Consider the following 21,075-nt stretch of genomic DNA (forward strand, 5'->3'; position numbering starts at 1 on the left):
TGAGTTATCTGAAAGTTTACACCTTACAAAAGATACACCATAGTACCATGCTGTTCCCGAGATATTTACTGAGCAAAGGAAAAATTCCTCTCACCATCCCAGAGATTCAGGGCCACACAGGCCGACCTGATGGGGCACTCAGTCTAGTGGCCCATCCTCAGAAAAGGAAAGGGCCCTCCTCCAAGAATGGTTCCGACGTGGAGAGCAGGAAACGCAGGCGAGAGCATCTCTCCCTTCATCAAACCGGGCACCTTCAGAATTCAGCGCCGCTTTTCCAAGTACCACCAGACAACAAATTTGGGACTTAGTAAGTGTTTACTCACATTGCACAGAACAACTAGTAGCAGTCTCTAGAATCCAGGCAGCCTATCAAACTGTGCCCTTCTACTTTAACTATTACTATTAGTAACGAAACCATTTATGGAGTGTTTATATAATAATAACCCTACCATAGCGGAGTCTGCGCTGTGAGAGACTGAGCAGGCAGGCAAATGCTGAGTCCTGCCTTTGGTGTCGAACTGCCCTCAGACTCACACAGGTGCACATACACCTAAGCACAGTCCACTCTCCTCCCCGACCTCCTGGAGGAGATGCAGCGGGGAACGGGGGGAGAGGCTGTGTATGGTATAAAAATAAAAACACGATTAGTACACAGAATCTGTGTTACCAAATCAGGCCTTTGTTTTTTTTTTTAAATCACGTCAGTTGTGCAGGCACATCCCACCGAAGACAGACACTGCAGGGAATCTCTAAACATCTGTTAAAGTTGGTCACACTCGTCCAATGTAAACCAGGAGGCTGTGCTGACATTTAAGCTCTGGTCTTCTTGATGTTAGTAACACTACGACCTTTCCTCTCATTTTCAAACTGTTATGATGTCAATTAAATGTTGCAAGAATGGAGAACGTGCATAAAGGAAGACAATACAGACTCCTAAGGGTCTGCTCCTTGGAAATGCGCTACAGATGAAACCCGAGAAGGGCAAAATTGAAAGACAAAGCGGATGCCTGGGAATCAATCACCCTGCCCTCCCACGAGAAAAACCTGCTTAAAAGCCCACAAAGGGACTACACATACCACATACTGATTTAACTCTGCCTCTGCCGGCCTTTACTGTTACATAACCTTTTCTTGGTCTCAGTCTCCCCAAACATAAAACTTCCCCCACGGGAGTGAAGAATGTTTCCTAAAAAATGAATGCACAGAATTCCCTGGTTAGGACTCGGTGCTCTCACTGCCAAGGGTGAGGGTTCAAAACCTGGCCAGGGAGCTAAGATCCCGCAAGCCGTGCAGCATGGCAAAAAGAATGCAGAGTGCCGGGCCAAGTCCTGGAGACTGAATAAGTTCGGTTCACAGTGACCTCTTCCTGCACTTTTCCCATGATTTGAGCTCACACCGTGTGGATTCCCCCAGACTCAGTGATCTTCCCCAGAAATAGCAAAATCAGCCTTCATTTTGGCTGAAGCGCCTTCCCTTTTCTTTTAGGTAAGAAAAAATTACAGAGGAGACAGCAGCCATTGTGTCTGCCTATTAATAACCAAGCCCAGTTCCGAGTGCCGGCAGCTCCAAGGCAAAACCCCACGTGCTGTAACCCAGCCCCCGGGATCGATAGACCAACTTCAGTAATTAGTCGGCCTGCTTCCGCCGCTACACCGGGCCTCGTCAATTAAGCATGCACAGCCCTGCCAAACAACGGTGGGGCGACGCTTTCATTGTGGAATAAGTAGTAAATTACAAAAGCAATACCCACGCCGTTTTTCATTGTTAAGGATCTAAGACGCATTTTACATGAGTCTCTTACTTCTGAAAAGGCAGCCGACGCTTTCACATTAGTGAACAGTGCTCAAAATATGCATGAGATGCGCCAGTAGGCGAGGCCTCCAGCTGTGATCCAGGGCCGCCTGGATCAAGGTCACTAAGGGGGGTGGGGAGGGGTTACTGTCAGATGCAGACTCCTGAGCCCCATTTTAAAGCGGCTCTGAATCAGACCTGATGTTTAGGGGGCCGAGGACAGGAACACGCACTTTCAGAGCTCCCTAGGTGCTGATCGGTGCACGGAAGACCAAGAATCACCCAGAGAGGTATCCTCTCCGCTCTGAGCCATCTCCCCAGGCTGACAAGTCGCCCAGCCACTCCACCACCGACTCCTGCTGTGAAACCGTGGAAGTTAAGACACCCCCTCCAAAGTGCAGACAGGGCAGCCACCCCGCGGACTAAGCATGTGCTACACTGTGAAGCGAGGGTGGTCCCTGAGAACAAGTAAGAACTGCCCCAGACAAAACACCTGTGCACTGCAGACAGCTGTGCCCACAGGGCCTGGGGAGAAAGTCAGACCCGGCGACAAGGCTCCAGGAACACATGCCCTCTGACTTTGAAACTCTACCTCTGGGCCGGTTTAAATGTTTCTGGAGAATAAAAAATAAACCTAACTGAGACTCCTAAGAGGAGAGAAGTGAAATGTTCCCGACTGGGAAAGCTAAGGATTAGACAGATGTCAATTCTCCCTAGGAGAAATCGACAAACTATGATCCAATCGAAATCCCCTTGGAACGTTTATAAAACAGAACTTGAACATTCTGAAGCTCTTATGAAAAACAATAAGTGGGGCTTCCCTGGTGGCACAGTGGTTAAGAACCCACCTGCAAATGCAGGGGACACAGGTTCCAGCCCTGGTCCAGGAAGATCCCACACGCCGTGGAGCAACTAAGCCCATGCACAACTACTGAGCCTGCGCTCTAGAGCCCGTGAGCCACAACTACTGAGCCCATGAGCCACAACGACTGAGGCTGCGCACCACAACTACTGAAGCCCGCGCACCTAGAGCCCGTGCTCCACAACAAGAGAAACCACTGCAATGAGAAGCCCATGCACCTCAACGAAGAGTAGCCCCCGCTCGCCACAACTAGAGAAAGCGCGCACGCAGCAACAAAGACCCAATGCGACCAAATATTAAAAAAATTTAAAAATTAAAAAAAAATGAGTGCATGACAAAGAAATGTTTTAAGTAAATGAGAAAAACCTTCCTGCTATCCAAATAAACCACAGAGCTATAGCGATTAAAATGGAGCAATACTAGAATAGGTGGGAAGAGAAGATTAAGGAATCAGAAGAAAACCCGGAAACATCCAGACCCTTCTGGACTGCGTGTGTGCACGCATGTGTGCCTGCACCGGCTGTCTGGCCCAGTCTGCAGGCACACGTGCATGCACACACACTCAGGCACGTGCTGCTCTGCATCTTAGGTTTCTGTACAAGCTTTTTTGTACAACATGAGAGGGAACATTTCTTTAGGGTATATTCCTAACAGTGCACATGGGGTCGAGGGGCAGGCGCAAGCAACAGGACGCTGGAACCACAGGTGCTGCCGGCGACACTTCAGCCAGCGGGAGGGACCCCTGCCTGCCCAGCCCTCGCCGCCTGGCAGCCCGGCCTTCCGTGGAGCCACTCGTGCTGCCTTCTCACGTCCGGCCGCTTGCTGCTCACTCTCTACGCAAAGTCTCTATTCTGAACGTGAGCTCGCTTCACGCTGTAAACCTGTCACCACTCCCACACTTTCCTGGTGGCATCATTCCTGATACAAAAACCTTAACATTTCCCATGGTCAGACAGTCACCCTCTTGTGGCTTCCAGTGTGTGACTCACTCAGGGAACCTTCCCTGAGACGTGCTTGCTCCCCACAAACGGTGGCTGCAGACACCGTAACAGCAAGGAACGGGCCACACAGGGCACACCTTCCTCGCTGGTCTCACAGAACACGCTGGGGCAGGGCGGGGGAAGGGCTGTGGCTGTGCGCAGTCCCAGGCACCGAGCCCAGCGCCCACGATGACAAAGGGGAATGGAGGTCGTCACCCCACAGTATCTCTTGCACACCGCTCCCAATTTCTTGCATCCCACCAGGGGCCTTAAAAACAGAGCCAGCCTCGAACACAACGCACCGGGGAACCGTAGGCACGTGAAGCAGCAGTAAGTGAACTGGGCTGAGCAGCAGAAACAGAGAAATTGAGCTGGTCGTTTAAAATCTCCCGGCAAACAGGGTAAGAGGAGAAGCCAGGGACAGACCCTCCGTCCCCCAACTTTCAGCCCCGCAGGGACCACGGGCTCTGGTGAAATGCACCGCCGCACCCTGGCCACTGAAGAGAACAGCTCAGCACAGCTCTGCTCGGCTGCCCATCTCCCCACCGAGAACCAGAGATGACGGCCCAGAAGGTAGGCTCAAAAAAAAGATGCTGCAGACAAAAAAGACAAAAAAAAAAAGCGCCTAACCCTTTCCCTGCCACACCACTCTATCCAGGCTAGAACAGGGGTGCCGAGAGAGGCAGCTCAGTTCTGTCTCTGCACCTTCACATTAGCATTTCGCAGGTTCCCCAGTATACCTTTAGGAATTCTCCCACTTTAATTACAATCAGCAAAAGAGTAATGAAAGACCTGCTCATCAGGAACGACTTCTGACTTAGGACAGCGGCCTCGCGTGCCGAGCAGGCGCAACCAGGCCGACGACGCCGGGACGCAGCTCACGGCGCGCAGTGAGGCGGGGCTCGGGACAGCAGGCCCGGCGAGCTCTGCAAAGAGCACTGACTGCACGGCACTAGGGCCCCCCTGCTTCCCTGGAGCGAACACCTGCACTACCTGTCACAGAAGCGAGAAAGCACGCGCCACAGCACAGCCCGGCAGGGCACTGCGGGACAGCCCACAACATGCTGCCACCACCAACACCAGGCCCCACGGGTGCCGCAGGTCCCATGGGGCCGTTCACCGCCCCTCACCCACACGCTACAGGCAAAAGCTACCAAAGCTGACAAAAATGCAACGAAAACATCAAGAACCGATTCGCCAGAAGTGAACAAAGACATAACAACTGGATTTTAAAAAGAATAACTGAAGCAAAGCAAGAAAGACAAAAAAGGGCACATGCTCTGGGCCTGAACACTCTTTAAATTATGGGGAAAATGAAAATGACTAGGTCTCAACATACACACAATGAAATCAATTTTTAACATGAAAAGTTCTCAGTTGCCACGCCTTTCCCAAAGCAAGTAAGACAAGCAGATGCAGGCGGCGCTCGGGAGAGCGCACCAGGCTCACCCCGGGTCCCACCTTACTAGCACTGCTCTCCAGAGCTTCCCCGGCAGCTGAGCGGGCTTGGGAATCTCCGAGCACCTTCCAGTCACTCTCACGGTCAACTCTTTACACGTTAGTCCAACACTCCAGGCTGGAAGCCGATCTGAGCAGGCCACAGCCGGGTGTTCACGGGCTCCTAAAAGGCCCCTCAGGGGACCACGGAGCACACCCTCCAGAGACCTCCCTCGGATGCAAGTCCCGGGACCTGACAGCAGCCCTGCACCCCCCCCCCCGAATTCCACTCCGCTGAGGCGAGGAGCCTGAACTAATGCCCCAGAGCCACGCGTGCACCCCACGAGGGCAAAGCCACTGCCTCCACTTTCAGTCCGTCATGCTACTAGGCTTCTTCTTGTACATAATTTATAGGCAGACACACCGTCCGTCTCTCTACAGAGTCAGGTGTGTGGCTCTGGCCATGGAGACTGCAGGGGTGAACGTGACAACCACACGTCAATGTCACCGCCAGAAGCAGGAATCGAGCACCAACGATGGCCGAGCCTGCTTTATTCAACAGTGACATAAAGGCTTCCCTGTCCCTCCTCTTACACGCTCCACTATTCCCATGTCAAGCGGACCTAGCCGGATACGTCCTCTCAGTGACACGGCACTCCACGGGCGGCAAGATGAAACCCAGAGCTGCCTCTGGGGCGATAAACGGACAGGAGAGCTGCAGGAAAACACGATCAGTGTTGACGCTGACGAGGGGAGGGAGCACCAGGAAAACGAGCCCAGATGCGGCGCTGGTCCCAGAGACCCTGGCAATGCCTTCCACGAAGCCAGATTCAGGCAGCCGGCACCGGGCCGGGCCGCTCCGCGAAGGGGAAGCTCCTCCCTCACTTTGGTCACCAGCCAGACTGGTCTCCCAGGCGGGGCAACCGCGCTCCTCGGAGGCCTGGAATTATCCTACGAGAGCCGACCCCGTCACTGTGAACCCCAGACGCCGGCACGGGGCAGGGGCGGGCCCAGGGGTCACGCTCCTCACCTTACCTGACTTGCTCCCACGTCCTGGTGGCCAAATGCAGGACCCAGAGGTCCCTGTAGTGGTAGAAGTGCTCTCCGTCGGGAGAGGCAAACTCCCCGCCAAAGATCCACAGCTGTCCGCCGCCCTGGGGCACCACCACCGCCTGTTGAGAGAATGGCGACAGGTCAGGGCACAGCCATACAGCTCTCGGGGAAAACCGGAGCCCCTCCCCCAGAACACCCGGTGCCAAGCCCTGACCTCGTCTTCAAATGCCTGCCCCGTCAGGTCCTTCTCGCATCCTGCCCTGCTGTGGTTCTGCTGAAGGCCCAGGACTCACAGGCCACGTGGGAACCAGGCAGGACCGCCTGGGCTGACAGAGCCACACAAGCCATTGGTGGGCCAGCCCGCCCCGAGAGTCCCCAGCCCTGGGCCCAGACAGCGAAGGAGGCAACTGGGCCTGTCCTTCACACCAAGGGGGTGCGGGACGGGAACCCGTCGAGGGGCCGTCTGGCCAGGGGCTCACATGCAGTGCCAACGGCAGCAGGCACAGTGTGGCCGGGGCAGGGGAACTGGATCGGGGGCAGCTGGACACCAGGTGCTCCAAAGCAGCCCGTGTGAATGCCTCCTGCCCTCGCAAACCGCCACGGGCAAGCACACAGTGGGCGGTCAGATGGTGGTTCCCAGAAGGCCCGCCCCGGGCACCCTCCGAGCACCCTGGGGCTTGCACTGCAGTGTGGTCCTTCGCTTAATTAAGCTTAACGCTGCAGAACTGCAGCTCCATCACCGATGCTGCTCCTGTCCTGGACTAACTGGAGGGTCCTGGTGACACACTTAGGGTGATGTGCCCCCCCCCCGCATTTTCACTCAGTCTTGTGCATCCTCTCAGGACTGACCTATCGAGACAAGCCAGCTTCCTAGGACTCTAGAACCCCAGTAATTATGAAGCAAGAAACTGACCACTTCAAATCTTTAAACCAGACATGAGGATTAGCTCAGGCCCAAACCTAACACGTTTTTTTGAGCTTAATGAAGTTTAGGTAGTACTTTCACGCTACGCAATACAATGCAGTTTTGAAATATCTTATTATAGAAGCTGCTGAACGTCCCAGGATAACACCACAAATAATGCATTAACTGGGAAGAACAGTACAGGGAGAATATATGTATGTATACGTACACATGCATATGTGTGCGCACACACGTATACACACGTATGTACGTGTACAGTCCAACTAAGATGAAATGCATAGAAATATGAATCACAGGTGCAGAGAAAAGATGCAGAAAATATAAATTAGGAGTTCTGGAAGAATGGACAATGGACTTACTCTGCTTTCATTATCTTCATGTTTTTTTTCCACAATGAATATTTATTACTTACATAATCAGTTTTCAGAGCCATTCTTAAAAAATGAAGTCAAACTCCAGGCAAGAAAAAAGACTGTGACCAGAGTGTGTCTCCCACGTCCCATCACAGGCAGAACTCTGGGGACGACACGAAGGTGGATTATGGGCAGTGATCTGAAGGCTCTGTATTAACCTCCTCCTCAAAGACCATAAACACCAAGAAAGAGCTAACATACTACTCAAGAGAAGATGCAAACTATAGGGCCAGGCATACAACTTCCACTTCTGCCCAGGCTCAGCCATCAGCACCATGCCAGCCCTCCCACTGTAAACAAGGAGGAAACTGGACAAAACCCATGAAGCACGACAGCCAGACAGCACGACGTGCAGGACCGTGACCCTGAGACACGGTAAACGGGCAAGGTCAGCCCTCCGACCCCACAGGCAGTTTCACACCCTCGTGGCCCTGCTGAGCTGAGGAAACAGAAGCCAGAGCTCCAGGATGCGGAGGCAGCTGGAATTTGCAGGGCCGAGCACCTGACGTCCGGCTGGGTTCCCCGGGAGCCCATAGACACTAAGCTGCACGTGTGCAGACTGAGACCACCCGAGGCCGGGCACACGGTGGGGACCATCACTGTGAGGCTGAAAACTTGAAAACGACCTGAGCTCACAGGGGGCTCGGAGACAGACAAGTTCCAACCAGAGGGATAGGTGCCACTGAATACCCAGGGCGTTCGCTAGAGACCCCAGCAAGGCCACGCCATAGAGCTACCATTCTTCAGAGAGCCTCCAAAGGCTCATGGTGATCTGCACGAGGCTGAGCCACCTACCAGAACGAAACTCATCACCTGTTGATGAATGAAAACAAACGCAGACAGTCAACCCTCCAGCGGCCCTTTGCTGAATGGCGTCATGCTCACGGCAGGAGGGGTCTCGGCGTCCCAAACACCACCCACTTTACTAGCGTGACACAGACTGAGGACGCTGTCTCCTTGTGGGCCAGGCTGAAGCTGCAGAAGGCATCACAACCACTGTTGACAGAGAAGGAGTATGAAGACCCCAGTGGAATGCTGTGAATACGAAGACATGTGAGAATCTGCAAAGACAAGAACTGCCCTAGTGCTCAGGGATGTACCTCAGCTTTGGGGCTTGCCCAGGCTTCCCTAAGATCTTCTTTTGCATCCACAAAGTCTATCATCTAACCACACAGTTCCAGCAGAAAGACGTGACCCACATCAACAAGGTTGGTCGATACAAAGAGACCCAGAAATGATACAGATGAGAGAATCAGCAGACAAACACTTGAAAAGTTATAAATATGTCCAAAGACTCAGAAGAAAACATGAACATAATAAACAAACATATAAACAACCAACATTCCCTGGATCTAACAGAGGCAAAGCACCTCCCAGAGACCAAAGTAGGACGGCACTGCTCCCCACACCAGGCAGGGCTGTCCTAGCCAGCATCTACTTTGCTACTTGTCCCACGAGGCTGTATGCTTCCCAGGTGTTTGGGTTTCTGTATTGTTGTCTTAACTGGAATAAAAATCATGTCTAGAAAACCTTAACTTCACAACTCTCTCTCCAAAGATCAAAAAAAAAAAGGCACAATGGAGTCCAAACAACATACAGACTCTGAATGGATTCTGACATCAGCCACATAGGTCAGCTTTGTGAAAGCCAAGTCCTAAAAGCGTGCCAGGCCATCAGGACCAAAGGAAACACAAACTATGGGGCATCACCAAGAACGGCAAACGTGTCTTTTTTGCCGCTGCATCCCAGCCCTGCAAGAGTGCCTTGCCTGTTAAAGATGCTCAGACTTTCCCAAGGAACAAGTCTGCAACACCTTCTCGGATGGACGGCAACGAAGCTGTGACTGAGCTGGAGGAAAACACTCTCTGCAGCTCACGTGGGCACTGTCAGTGCAATTCTGCTCGCTCAGGAACAGGCATTTTGTAAACACTAACTCTTCTACATAAACGGCTTACTGCTCATGCTTGCACCAAGCCCGATGAGAACAGAGGTGACTTTTTTTTAACCATACGGAACCTTCTGTTCTACTGTATGAGAGAATGCATTTTGTTTCAAGTGAGTTTAGTTAGTCATTGATTGGGGAGAAACAAACCATCAGGCAAGTAACAAAATGTGAACTCCGTCTGTGCCCGCACCTCCCACTCCCCCACCCCTCAATCCTCAACAGTCCCGTCAGCCCACCCAGGCAGGAGCGTCTGAACACTCTCCCCAAGGGAGGGTGCCGGGAGGGGAGCGCCTGCCAAGGCCTGACAGGTGAGGCCTGACAGGTCGTCGTCAGGCACACCCTCAACGGGCCTCGTGACCCTTTCCCTTCTCTCACTGGCTGTATTCATTTCAGAAAAGGCCACTGGACTCTCAAATTATGTGCTAAAATAACTTAACCACTGGACCGCCAGGGAAGTCCCGGGTTAAGACTCCACGCTCCCAACGCAGGGAGCACGGGTTCAATCCCTGGTTGGGGAACTAAAATCCCACAAGCCACACAGCACAGCTAAATGAACGAATGAATGAATGAACAAAATAAAATAACCCCCCAAATATCTAGAGGGAAAAGACAGAACGAAGGGTCCACGTATAAGCTTTCTCTTTCGACTCATTTTACCCCTAACTGATTCAAGATAAAGAACATGGCTTCTATCATCACATTCATAACCTAGTCCATCATGAGGAAAAAACTTTTTTAAATATTTATTTATCTATTTATTTGGCTGCACCGGGTCTCAGGTGCAGCATGTGGGATCTAGTTCCCTAACCAGGGATCAGACCCGGGCCCCCTGTGTTGGGAGCACGGAGTCTTAACCACTGGACCGCCAGGGAAGTCCCATGAGGAAATTTTTATGTCTCAGAATTTAACATAGTGGAATCTGAACTGCAATGACCTTTAGGCAAAAGACTTTATAAGCAATTATCTGTTTTCCACAGCCCCGATTTGTTGTGAAAGTCACAGAGTAAACAGCAAGCCAACCTCATCTACAGCCTCAGACTCACAAAGTACTCACAAGATGTACATCCAAACCGGAGCCTGCCCAAGTAACTTACTTAAAACTCTCAGAGACTTTTCTCAGAAATCTCAGTGACACTAATTCTTCAGGGACAGAGTTAATAACTGATTGAAACGGATAAGAAAACGAACATCAAAGAAGCACCTCAGCCTGCGTTCCTGGGGCCCAGGAACTGGAGAGGCGTTGAGCGGACAGCGCTCCCCACCGGATGGGCCGGGATGGGACAGGACAGGACTAAGTGCTTGGCCTGGAGGCCTGGGGTGGATGCATTCTCAGAACTGGAGAGGGCTCCGGCGAATGCACTAGAACTTACCAAGATCCATTTATTAGCCTTACTAAGGTGTAGTTTTTATATCAGAAAGCAGTGCATGCCTCTCTTCCAGAAGATGAACCAGTCCAAATGCCTGCCAGCCCGGCTATGCACGAGACGTCCGTGCAGTTCAGGCAGTCAGCTCCCCCTCACAGACCCCATTTCAATCGGGAGGCTGTTCTGAGCACAGGATTAGAAAAAAGAGAACCACACACTGTGGAGGGATGTTTCAGTCGTGCCGCAGTAGGCTGACACTGGCGAGGTATCACTCCTTCAGGTTATCTTTTGAGCCCCAACACTGTCCCGGGTACAATAATGAACAAGAAAGACCAATGCCTGTCCTCGTGGAGCGTACGACTGTGGAACCATGAAACCAGGACTCCTTCCCTGGTAAGTCATCGGCTCTGACGGAGCTCGCTGGGGTGAGCGGAAACGAGCTGAAAGCATGCCGACCTGGCGCTGCTCCCTCAGCGTCCCTGGGCACGACTCACTTCACTCTGCAGTAGCTACTTTCTGTAACCACTGACACCTTCCGTTCTGTCTTCTTGTTTTCATCTCTCTGGTCACCAGATCTTGGGCCTGTGGGAGCCTCTCTCACTCAAATACAGGAGCCTTTTTCTGACTGCTCCACGCCAGGCACCACGTCGGTATTTTTACCTAGCTTCACACCACCTGCAGGAGCAGGAGTTCATCTCCAGCCTCACAGGTGAAGGCTGAGGGTGAAGCAGCTCAGAAACAAGGCCAAGTTGGAGGCGGCAGAGTGAGGACCAGGGGCAAGGTCCAGCGTCTCCATACCAGGCTGCCCGCCATTACCAGCTCTAAAGGTCTGTCGTGGAATCCTGAGCCAGAGCCCCAGCGAGAGAGGAGGGGAGGCTGATGGCCATACGGACACGTACCTGGTGAGCACAACGCCTCGGAGGTGGGTTGGGGATTTCGACTTTAGTCCAGGCGTCCTTCCTGATGTTGTAGACGTAGAGTTCATTATATACAAAAGTCTGCAGAAAGGAAGAGGTACTTTAGCATCACGAATGGTGCTTCCACACAAGCGACAGCAAGTGGAAGGTAGGATCTCAATCACTAGCTCTCCCCAGGAAACGTGTTTTCTAAGGCTGGTCCCTGGACCCTTCAGGGTGATGACACAATGACAAAGACCATCTCTGGACCGCCACACAGGGAAGGCGAACTCAGGATTTTGGAACTGTTTCATCTATAGCTCTGAAACCCAGGGCTTTCTGGTCTGCTCAAGAATAAAAATTACAGGTTTTACAATTTATCAATTGCTCTGCAATTTATCAGCACTTCCCTTTTCAGACACCTCTGGAAACCCATCATGAGGAAGAACAGCAGGGTACTGGCCCACCTCACGCAGGCAGTTAAGAGGCGTGACCCTAAAGGTCCCTAAAGGACCCTGGTGGCTTGTCAAGGACCATGGCCCAGGCCAGTCCTGACATGCAGACACACAAGAGGGGAGTTCAAGGACCATGAATATCTGATATCAGCCTAAAATGAAGTTTCCTCTAAATGCGACCCATGAAAACTTGGAGGGAAAGAAGAAAATATATACGTAACTTTTTGGCCATTGAAATATTCACCTCCGAAAAGGATTAATTCTTCTTTCTCAGGATGAGCAGAGAGTGAGGCATTTAACCTGCAAGAGACACAAGCAGCAGCTCAACACAAAATCAAACCACGTGACGCCCAAACTGAGAGCTGTTCTCCTTTCCAGCAGAGGGCTTCCCCACCAGGGACATGCCTGTCCTAAACTTCTGTGAAAGAGAAGCCTGGCACTGAGGACAGAAGCTGAGGCACCGCCCTTAAAAGCAGTCTCACCGTCAAGACACTAACACCCCGGCTCAGTCTCCTACGAGGGCAGGGGCTACTCACACAGCGTTTGGCTGAAAATCAGCAGCAGCGGGAAGTCCAGGGGCTCCTATTCATGTGCCAATTTTCCAGAACTGTCCTGTTTTAAAGGTCTATCCTCTGAAATCACAATCTAAACTGTTCTAAGAGGTCCAGTATTGAAGCATTTCAATATACAGCCCAGACCCCTTCCATCTAGAAAATGCAGACACTGTTCTACCTACTTCACACACGAGGACAAGGGAACAGCCATAAGGGGATTGTAAGTAGGTCCTGACCATTGCAGCAGGAAGTAACGAAGAGTCCGGTGACTGAGAGGGAAAATACCCTTCTTGCAGAAACCCTTAGAGCGGCACTCCCCAAGGTGCCCTCCACCACGTTAATCCCACAGGACGCTTCTCAAAGGGCAAAGGGTTTTAAGGTCAGGGAAGTCTGGGAAATCTGAAAACTGTTTTTCTCCTGGGGATTTAATGTAGACAGAGACGTTCTATAGGCTGAGAAACTCTGCAGTCAAACTCTCAAGTCAAGATAGTGCACCCCTGGGCTCTGGTACAACCAAGCACCTCATCTTCACGTCCCCATTAAACTACCTCTGAGCCAAGACGTGGGGACGTACACACTTAAATTTGATAACTTTCATGGGTTTTTCCCCGTAATGCGATAGAGAGGTGGAGGTGAGAAGGTACTAAGGTTACCACCGAAACGTCTGCATCCCAGGAGATCTCAGCTCCAACTGCTCCCTTCTGCCAGGAAGCTTCCCAGCTGACCCATGGAACTGCCGATGTCTCACATCATACTGTGACATTACACCTGGCCTTTTTGGGCAGCATACTTTAGGAAAAATGTCATCCAAAAAAAGTCAACCCACATTCTAAGTGAATTCCCTCAGGGGGGCTGCACAGATAAAGCCTCAAAGGTCTCAAGGACTCATCTGCTTCAACAATTCAGAAGAAAACGTCCACCTACCGTGTGTGAGTCTTATGCTTGGCCTCAACGATAACATGATAAATACAAGGAAAAGAATAGCAGATTCCTAACGGAATTTAAGAGCCAAAGAATAAGAAGGATCTGCAACTTTGGGAGCAGTTGCAAAGTCGCTTGTGTCTGCTCAGGGGTAAGCACACTGCTCCCAACCCTGAACAGGTAATGATCGCATGCCGGGGGCGAAGTCGTGGGATTCGGGGCCATGCCCTGCACCCACTGAAGCAGAGGGGGCACTCTTACCACCTGCCTTCCTGACGTGCTAGACCAAGGCCTCCACTCAGGCCTGAGGGAAACAAAGCAAATCATTTCTCAACTGATCAAGACAGCCCCGGATGCTCGTGCAGTTAAGGCATTCCCCCTTCTCCAAAGGACACGGCATCTCCTTATCAGGGTCACTCAGCCTCCCTGGGCTCCTAGCTTGATGCATTCCGTGTCCAGCCTCTGCTCTGCCAGGAGCAAGTATAAGAACTATGGAGCCTGAATCCCTGGATCAAATTAGAGAACTGGCATTCCGGAGCCAAGGGGACGAGAAGAAAGGAGCAAGAAGCCAGTGAAAACCACAGCCTGGGGCTTCCCTGGTAGTGCAGTTAAGAATCCACCTGCCAATGCAGGGGACACGGGTTCGAGACCTGGTCCGGGAAGATCCCACATGCTACAGAGCAACTAAACCCGTGTGCCACAACTACTCAGCCTGCACTCTAGAGTCCGCGAGCCACAACTACTGAGCCCACGAGGTGCAACTACTGGAGCCCACGTGCCTAGAGCCTGTGTTCGGCAACAAGAGAAGCCACCTTAATGAGAGGACTGCACACCGCAAAGAAGAGTAGCCTCCACTCTCTGCAACTAGAGAAAGCCCGCGCATAGCAACGAAGACCCAATGCAGTCTAAAATTAATTAATTATTTTTTTAAAAAACAAAAGAAACCCCACAGCCTGCTCCTTCCACAGGGTCTCAAATCCTACAAAAGATGCTGGAGCTCCTCACATAAACTACAAACCCACCTAAAATGGCTAACAGACAGTTTACGCTTAATGGTCACACTTTTCACACGAGAATTTGAAAGCATTATGAACGAACACAGCAAAAAACTATCATGATTTTAAGTTTCGCACCGTGATGGGCCTTTAGAAACCTAAGAAGCAAGGAGAAGCTCACGGACTGCCCACAGACTGTCACCGGGTGGCGAGCAACCCAGCCCACACAACCTCCCTGACTGGCAGAGCAGCTGAGCCAGGAGACCTCCTCACCGGGTTTCTCCACGACAATGAAGCTGAGCTGCCTCGCTCCCATTCTTCCTAAGCGGAAGTGAAAAAAAGGTTTTATGGGAGCTGACCTGGCGGGTTTTCATGATGAAACTGTCCCAAGTGCCCGGTTACTTATGAAAACACAGTGCCTACTTCAAGCACTTTTCCAACCTATACCAGAAGACTTCAGGTCAGAAGCTACACTGGAGAGTCCGTGCTGCTTACCTTGGAGAAGGTGGGGAGCAGGGTGTCTCCACGATCCGAGTCTTTCTGGCATCGAGAGCCTGGAAGTGGGCTATGAGGGCTTCGAGGTCCTCCTGTAGACAGACAAGCCACCACACGTGAGACGTTTGCTTAAACCCCATCACGTGGCCAGATGCCTGGGCCAGCTTTCCCCAGCCCTCTGACCTGACCGGGGTCCAGTCACATCCGTGAATTACAACTTGTTTCTCCCATTTCAAACACACAGAACCTGACACATGCGCAAATGCTCAGGGCCTGACCTGCCCGCGCACGGCATGTGCATCATCTCCTTCCAAACTCTCACCCCGCCCCCCAAGGCCTTCCTCTCAGACAAGCCCACCCAACTTCACGCCAACACCTTCAGCCACCCCTGGAAACCCAGGCCTGGGCTACCGCACCAGCCTGCTTTGCTGTCTGCAGAGCGGGGTCTGATGTTTCCTTGTTCACTTATTTATTTTGTTGCCACCTCCCTCCCACCAACATAACAAAACATAAGCTCCAAAGGAACCAGACGTGTCGGTCTGCTTAGAACGGCGCCTGCGCGGTGGGCGCCCGACCTCTATCAGCTGCAGCCAATCCGTGTACGAAGGCCTCCACCTTCGCAGAAGGACCGCAGAAACCAATTTAGATGTTAAGGCGCCAATTTCCGTGCACAGCTGGGTAGCATTGGCACTCAGTCTTCCCGCCCTCAGTCCCTGCATTTACAGTAGTGCCGCCCACCCCGCAGTGATGCGTGATGTCTGTCACGGGAAAGTCTCCCATCCTTCTCTTCAATGCTCGGCCCAGCACTTTGCTCATGCTGACACCTGGCATCTGTCCCCCCCATCCTTCCTCCCATCCCACCCCACCCCACCTCACACTACCCCGGCTCTCCTTCCCAGGCTCCACATTCTGCAGGGCCTGAAAGCAGGTCTTCCAGACCCTTCTCCCTCCCTCGCCTGCCTCACGTCCCACCCCACCTCCTCACTCTCCCAGCCGCACTGGCTTCCTCTCAGCTCCTTTCCTCAGAGCATCACACCCCCGGGCCTGAACAGCCACCTGCAACCCCGCCCCCACCGTGTGTACCCCCTTCACCTTCCCGAAGGCAGCCACTCTCTGGAACGGAGGGCTCGTTACTCTCACACCATCTCTCTATACTTTTACTACACGTTATGTACCCCTAAACTACGTACGTTGTTGTTTTAGGTTTTTCAATTCCATGTAAATGTTATCGTACTGAACATTCCCCTGCAACTTGCTTTTCTGCTTAACACTGCTGAAAGAAAGCTCTGATGCCCTGAACCCGTTCGTCATCATGGTGGCGGAGCTACATGGCTTCTGCACCATCCAGCTGCTGCTGAACATCTGGGTCAACTCCAAAATGTTCTTTTTTACATGAAATACTACCTCGGCCGTTCTAGTACCTGTCTTTGTGTAGCTGGGGGTAATTTTTCCAAAGTAAACCTTTAGGTGGGTAACTGCTAGGTTGTAGCTTCCACTTTTCTAGGTATTGACAAATTAGAACCCAACTGGCTCTACCAATTTTCACCTTCGCAGGAGTCCACAAAAACACCTGTCATCCTGCTACTCCTACGTGTAATTAGGTACTCAAGATAAGTTCTGAACCGCTGCACCCTTACAGGAAGACGTGCGTGGAGAAGTGACTGCTGGGGCCTCAGTAAGCTCAGAGCTTCCAGTCCACTGTCACTCACCCGAGAAATTGTCTTACTTAAAGGGAGAAGGGAAGACGGGAACAAGGTGGGAGGAAGGCGTGGCTGCGACGAGCAGCGGCAGGCCTGGAGGGAGAGCTGCTGTATCAGTCCTGGGGCGAGTGGCACTGACACCCACCTGGCTAGGCCGGCAGGAAGCATCAAACCCCGTCACGCGAGGGCAGGCACGAGCACGGTGTCTCTGGTTGGGAGCAGGCCTCGTCAACCCCTTAGTTAGCAGCACAGGCTCTGCCGTCGTGTAACTGAGCAGGACCCTATGAAGCCTTCCGCGAACAAGAAACCGCACCCCTCCCCCCGCCCCCCCCTCCGCCAACATGTCCTCTGCCTGCCTCTTGTCTGTAGAAAAACTTTAGCCTCCTAGGCCTTCCCGAGTTCCAAAGAATAAATTTAATCAGAGAAGGGAGAAAATGCAGAAAGAAAAAGAGTCAAGGAGGACAAAATAATAATAGTTTGATCTCAAAGTCAAGGACCTTTAGTCCCTCCTCAACAGCTGCATTTGATACTCTGCGCCATGTCCTGTGAGCTGTTTCGCAGATATGGAAACCCTCACCAGGTGGAAGAAGTTAACTGCGTGCTGCCACCGGAATGCAGACCCCAGACGGGCTGGAAACAGGTTAATGATGTTGACTCCCGATGACCTCACCACCAACCAACATGAAGAATGTCCACAAGCTGATCACACAGCCCACAGCACCCCCTCCCTGACCCTGTCTTTAAAAATCTTCCCTAAAAGCCTTCAAGGAGGTCGGGTCTTTTGAGCACCAGCTGCTGGACTCCTTACTGAGCACCTGCAATAAACCCCGCAGTTTCCCTCACCACAACCCAGGGTCTGTAGGTTGGCTTTGCTGCGTGCAGGCTAGGGGACCCAACTTTGGTTCGGTGGCTGTCGGGTGACTCGCTTCAACCCCCACCTCCTCCACATCTCGCCAGTTAATCTAGCAGCCGCTCCCCATGCCCGCACGTTGAACAAATCTCACCAGATTAAAACAAGGTCCAGAAGCCAGGTAAGCTTCCCTCCTACCACTCTAAGGCAGCACTTCTCAAGCGGCTGAGCATCACAATCGCGGGGCCGAGGGGCTGGGACAGGGCAGGTCTGGTAGCACAGGCAGCCTAGTCTGGGAAAGCCTCTGCAAGGTGACAACAAGCTGAAAGATGAAAAGGAACGAGTGTAGAAGAATGTATTTGGGGTTGAGGTGCAGAAAGAAGGTGGCATATCTGAGACACAGCACAGAGTTGTGTGGCTGGAGGGGAGTGAGCCCAGGTGATGTAGGTCTCCCCAGCAGGGTGAAGAGATGGAGCTTCAATAGGACAGTCTAGAAGGGGAGGAATCTGCGCGACAGCCACTTGCAGGTGTCAACCAGGTATCTGAGACATGAGTTCTGCACTGGGCAGAACTCCAAGTTGTCCCCCAAGACCACTCGCTTACTCCCCCTGCCAAAAAATGATAGGAGACAGGGAGAGAAAAAGTTCAACCCCATTATTTGACAGATGAGGAAATGGAGACACGAATGCCTTAGGAAGAAAAGGGACAAGGGTATGTGGTTAAGAGCTCTGGATCAGGGACACCCGGTCAAATTCCAGCTCCAAGCCACCTCACAGCTGTGTGACCCTGAGCTGCGTGTAACCTGTTAGCTTCTGACTTCCTGTCAGATGGGGACGCCAAAGCTACCTAACTCAATTGGTTGTAAGAATTAAAGCCCAGAGAGCACAATGCCTGGCACGCAGCAAACACTCATTAACCACTATAAACCGCCCTGGGTTAGGGAGCCCGTGAACAACAGTCAATTAAGAGCAGAGAGCTCTCCTCTAAGCTCAGCACTGATCCATGTGTACACACTTCTAAAGATAGAGAGAAAGAGGGGGAGAGAGTAAGAGGGGGAGGGAGGGAGAAGGAGAGACAGAGACGGAGAGAGACACAGAGAACTCTTTTGGAACACCCCACAGTTCCACTTACTTATTCCACTGACGCTCACTGCTCAGGGCTGCCGCGAGGATCACGTACCCTCTTTTAAAGCCGAGGGCTGAGGCTTGCAGAGGCGCGCCCGCTCAGCCCGGCCCCTCCCAGCGCCCAGCACAGGGGGCCCGGCTACGCACGAGACCCGGGACGAAGGAGGCCAGCCCGCCTTCCGGCCCCGCTCACCTCCTCCTTCCGCGAGCGCTTGGACACCTTCTTCTCCACCTTGGCGGCCGTCTTCTCCGCCCCGCGGCCCTTCTTCTCTTTCTTGCTCTTCTTGCCCATCACGCCGGGTCAGAGGAGATGCCGGGACGCCTGCAAGTCTCGAGCGGCGCGCAGCGCGCAAAAAATACGTGCTAGGCGGCGCGCAGAAAGCGCGTCACTTCCGGTCCGCCCCCACGGCGCGTTTCCGAGAGAGTGGGCGGAGCGGGCGGGGCGGGGCGGGGCGGAGCGGGCGGGCCTCGGCCCGGGGATGGATGTTTTACTGGTTGTCTGTGCGGAAGTTTCTGCCGTGTTTACGCATATTGCTTAGTGCGTGCACATTGCACAGTGACCCAGTTGGGTGACTTGGTAAATGAGCCGCGTTTTGTCAGCGCGAGCCCTTGTACGAGTCAAATGATTGCTGTGCCTTCGTTCCCCATAGAGACGCTTATGCACTTAAAGGATTCGCAGACCCTGAGCACCAGATATTGTTAGGGGCTGAGGGTACTGTGCTCAGCAAGAAAAACAGCCCTGCCAGTCCGCCTTCTAGGTGAATCCTTAAGTGTCCTGTGTGAGGCGACTTGTTTCTCCATGATCGAGCAGGGCTGATGACACCCCCTCCAAAAGCAGTCAGTGTTCCAAGTCTGGGAAGCCAAACTGCCCGCTAGCATTTGACTCAAACGACTTAGTAAATGGGAAGAACCACAGGTAGAACGTGGAATGCTATGGTTTGGACAGAGCAGAGTGAAAACGCTTCTCATTGCTTAGAAGATGTCATCTTTGGACTTGTGATCAAGGAAACAGGACAAATTAAGGACAAGCACAAGCAAACATTTGGCAAAGGGAAAGCATAAATCAGGAAATAATCTCCTTTCCTACTTTGTGGGTGAACCGCCACAAGGCTCAGCCTTAAAGAAATTGAGACAGGCTGAGACCTGGGACCTTTTGGTGCAGTGCTTGCACCTGGACAAATCTCGTCCAAACAAAATACAAAGAAACTAAGGGATTAAAAATAACTGCATGAAAAACAACAACAACAAAAAACTGCATGCATGTGGCAGTTGGGGCAAACTATGAACAAGATACAAAAAGACCAAAGACCCAACTGCCACTTCTGAGGAGTCAGGAAGCAAAGCACAGGTACTGCAAATCCCTCTATTCAGCACCGCCAAGTTGGGGGGGGGGGCAGACCACCCAAGCCACTGTTGGGGACCATCCCGTGGACCCGCCTCTGCCCTCACCCCATGTAAGGTACAAGCTCGCCCCCCCCATCCCCCGTCAGGGGGCAAGCAAAGCATCCTGCTACTTGGTTTCGCTGCCTCGTGCTGCAGCACAAGTCCCAATAAAGCCTTGCCTGAATTTCTTCTCTGGCCTCTTACCAATTTTTATTGATTAAGGAGTCCAAGAATCCTAATCGGTAACAAAATCAACTTAGATCCAATCAACTTACTAATCTCTGAGCAGCCAGGGAGGAATGCTTTTTCAGCCAACTCCAAGCCTTGTCAATTAACCTAGCCTTTCAGAAGAAAAATAGGGCTTCCCTGGTGGCGCAGTAGACAAGAATCCTCCTGCCGACGAAGTGGACGTGGGTTTGAGCCCTGGTCCGGGAAGATCCCACATGCAGCGGAGAAACTAAGCCCGTGCGCCACAACTACTGAGCCTGTGCTTTAGAGCCCTTGAGCCACAACTACTGAAGCCCGTGCGCCTAGAGCCCGTGCTCTGCAACAAGAGAAGCCACCACAAGGAGCAGCCCACACACCACAGCAAAGAGTAGCCCCGCCCGCCACAAGTAGAGAAAGCCCGTGCACAGCAACGAAGACCCAACGCAGCTAAAAATAAATTTAAAAATTAAATCTTTAGGGTTTCCCTGGTGGCGCAGTGGTTGAGAGTCCGCCTGCCGATGCAGGGTACGTGGGTTCGTGTCCCGGTCCGGGAGGATCCCACGTGCCGCGGAGCGGCTGGGCCCGTGAGCCATGGCCACTGAGCCTGTGCGTGCGGAGCCTGTGAGAGGCCCCAACAGTGAGAGGCCCGCATACAGGAAAAAAAATAAATAAATCTTTAAAAAAAAAGAAGAAAAATAAAATTTGGGGAACCACGGGGGGTGGGG

At 52.4% G+C, this 21,075-nt stretch overlaps 1 protein-coding gene across 17 annotated transcripts in view; it reads right to left on the reverse strand.

Moving 5' to 3' along the window:
* KLHDC4 (kelch domain containing 4) overlaps positions 1 to 19,105 on the reverse strand; it is a 69,525-nt gene extending 50,420 nt beyond the window's left edge. For 16 of the 17 annotated variants that reach the window (XM_060288510.1, XM_060288498.1, XM_060288508.1 and 13 more), the window contains exons 1-5: positions 18,954 to 19,105; positions 15,087 to 15,178; positions 12,343 to 12,421; positions 11,670 to 11,768; positions 6,106 to 6,242 (exon numbers count right to left, since the gene is read on the reverse strand). In XM_060288510.1, coding sequence (XP_060144493.1) covers positions 6,106 to 6,242; positions 11,670 to 11,768; positions 12,343 to 12,421; positions 15,087 to 15,178; positions 18,954 to 19,052 — 506 coding nt within the window. In that variant the 5' untranslated portion in view covers positions 19,053 to 19,105. Of the gene's footprint in view, positions 1 to 6,105; positions 6,243 to 7,460; positions 7,553 to 11,669; positions 11,769 to 12,342; positions 12,422 to 15,086; positions 15,179 to 18,953 lie in introns of those variants that run through there. The other variant, XM_070044135.1, reaches the window with a different exon arrangement.
* Positions 19,106 to 21,075: the final 1,970 nt, after the last annotated feature.

The sequence above is a fragment of the Globicephala melas genome, chromosome 19 (genome assembly GCF_963455315.2).
Source record: "Globicephala melas chromosome 19, mGloMel1.2, whole genome shotgun sequence".
Lineage (NCBI taxonomy): Eukaryota > Metazoa > Chordata > Mammalia > Artiodactyla > Delphinidae > Globicephala > Globicephala melas.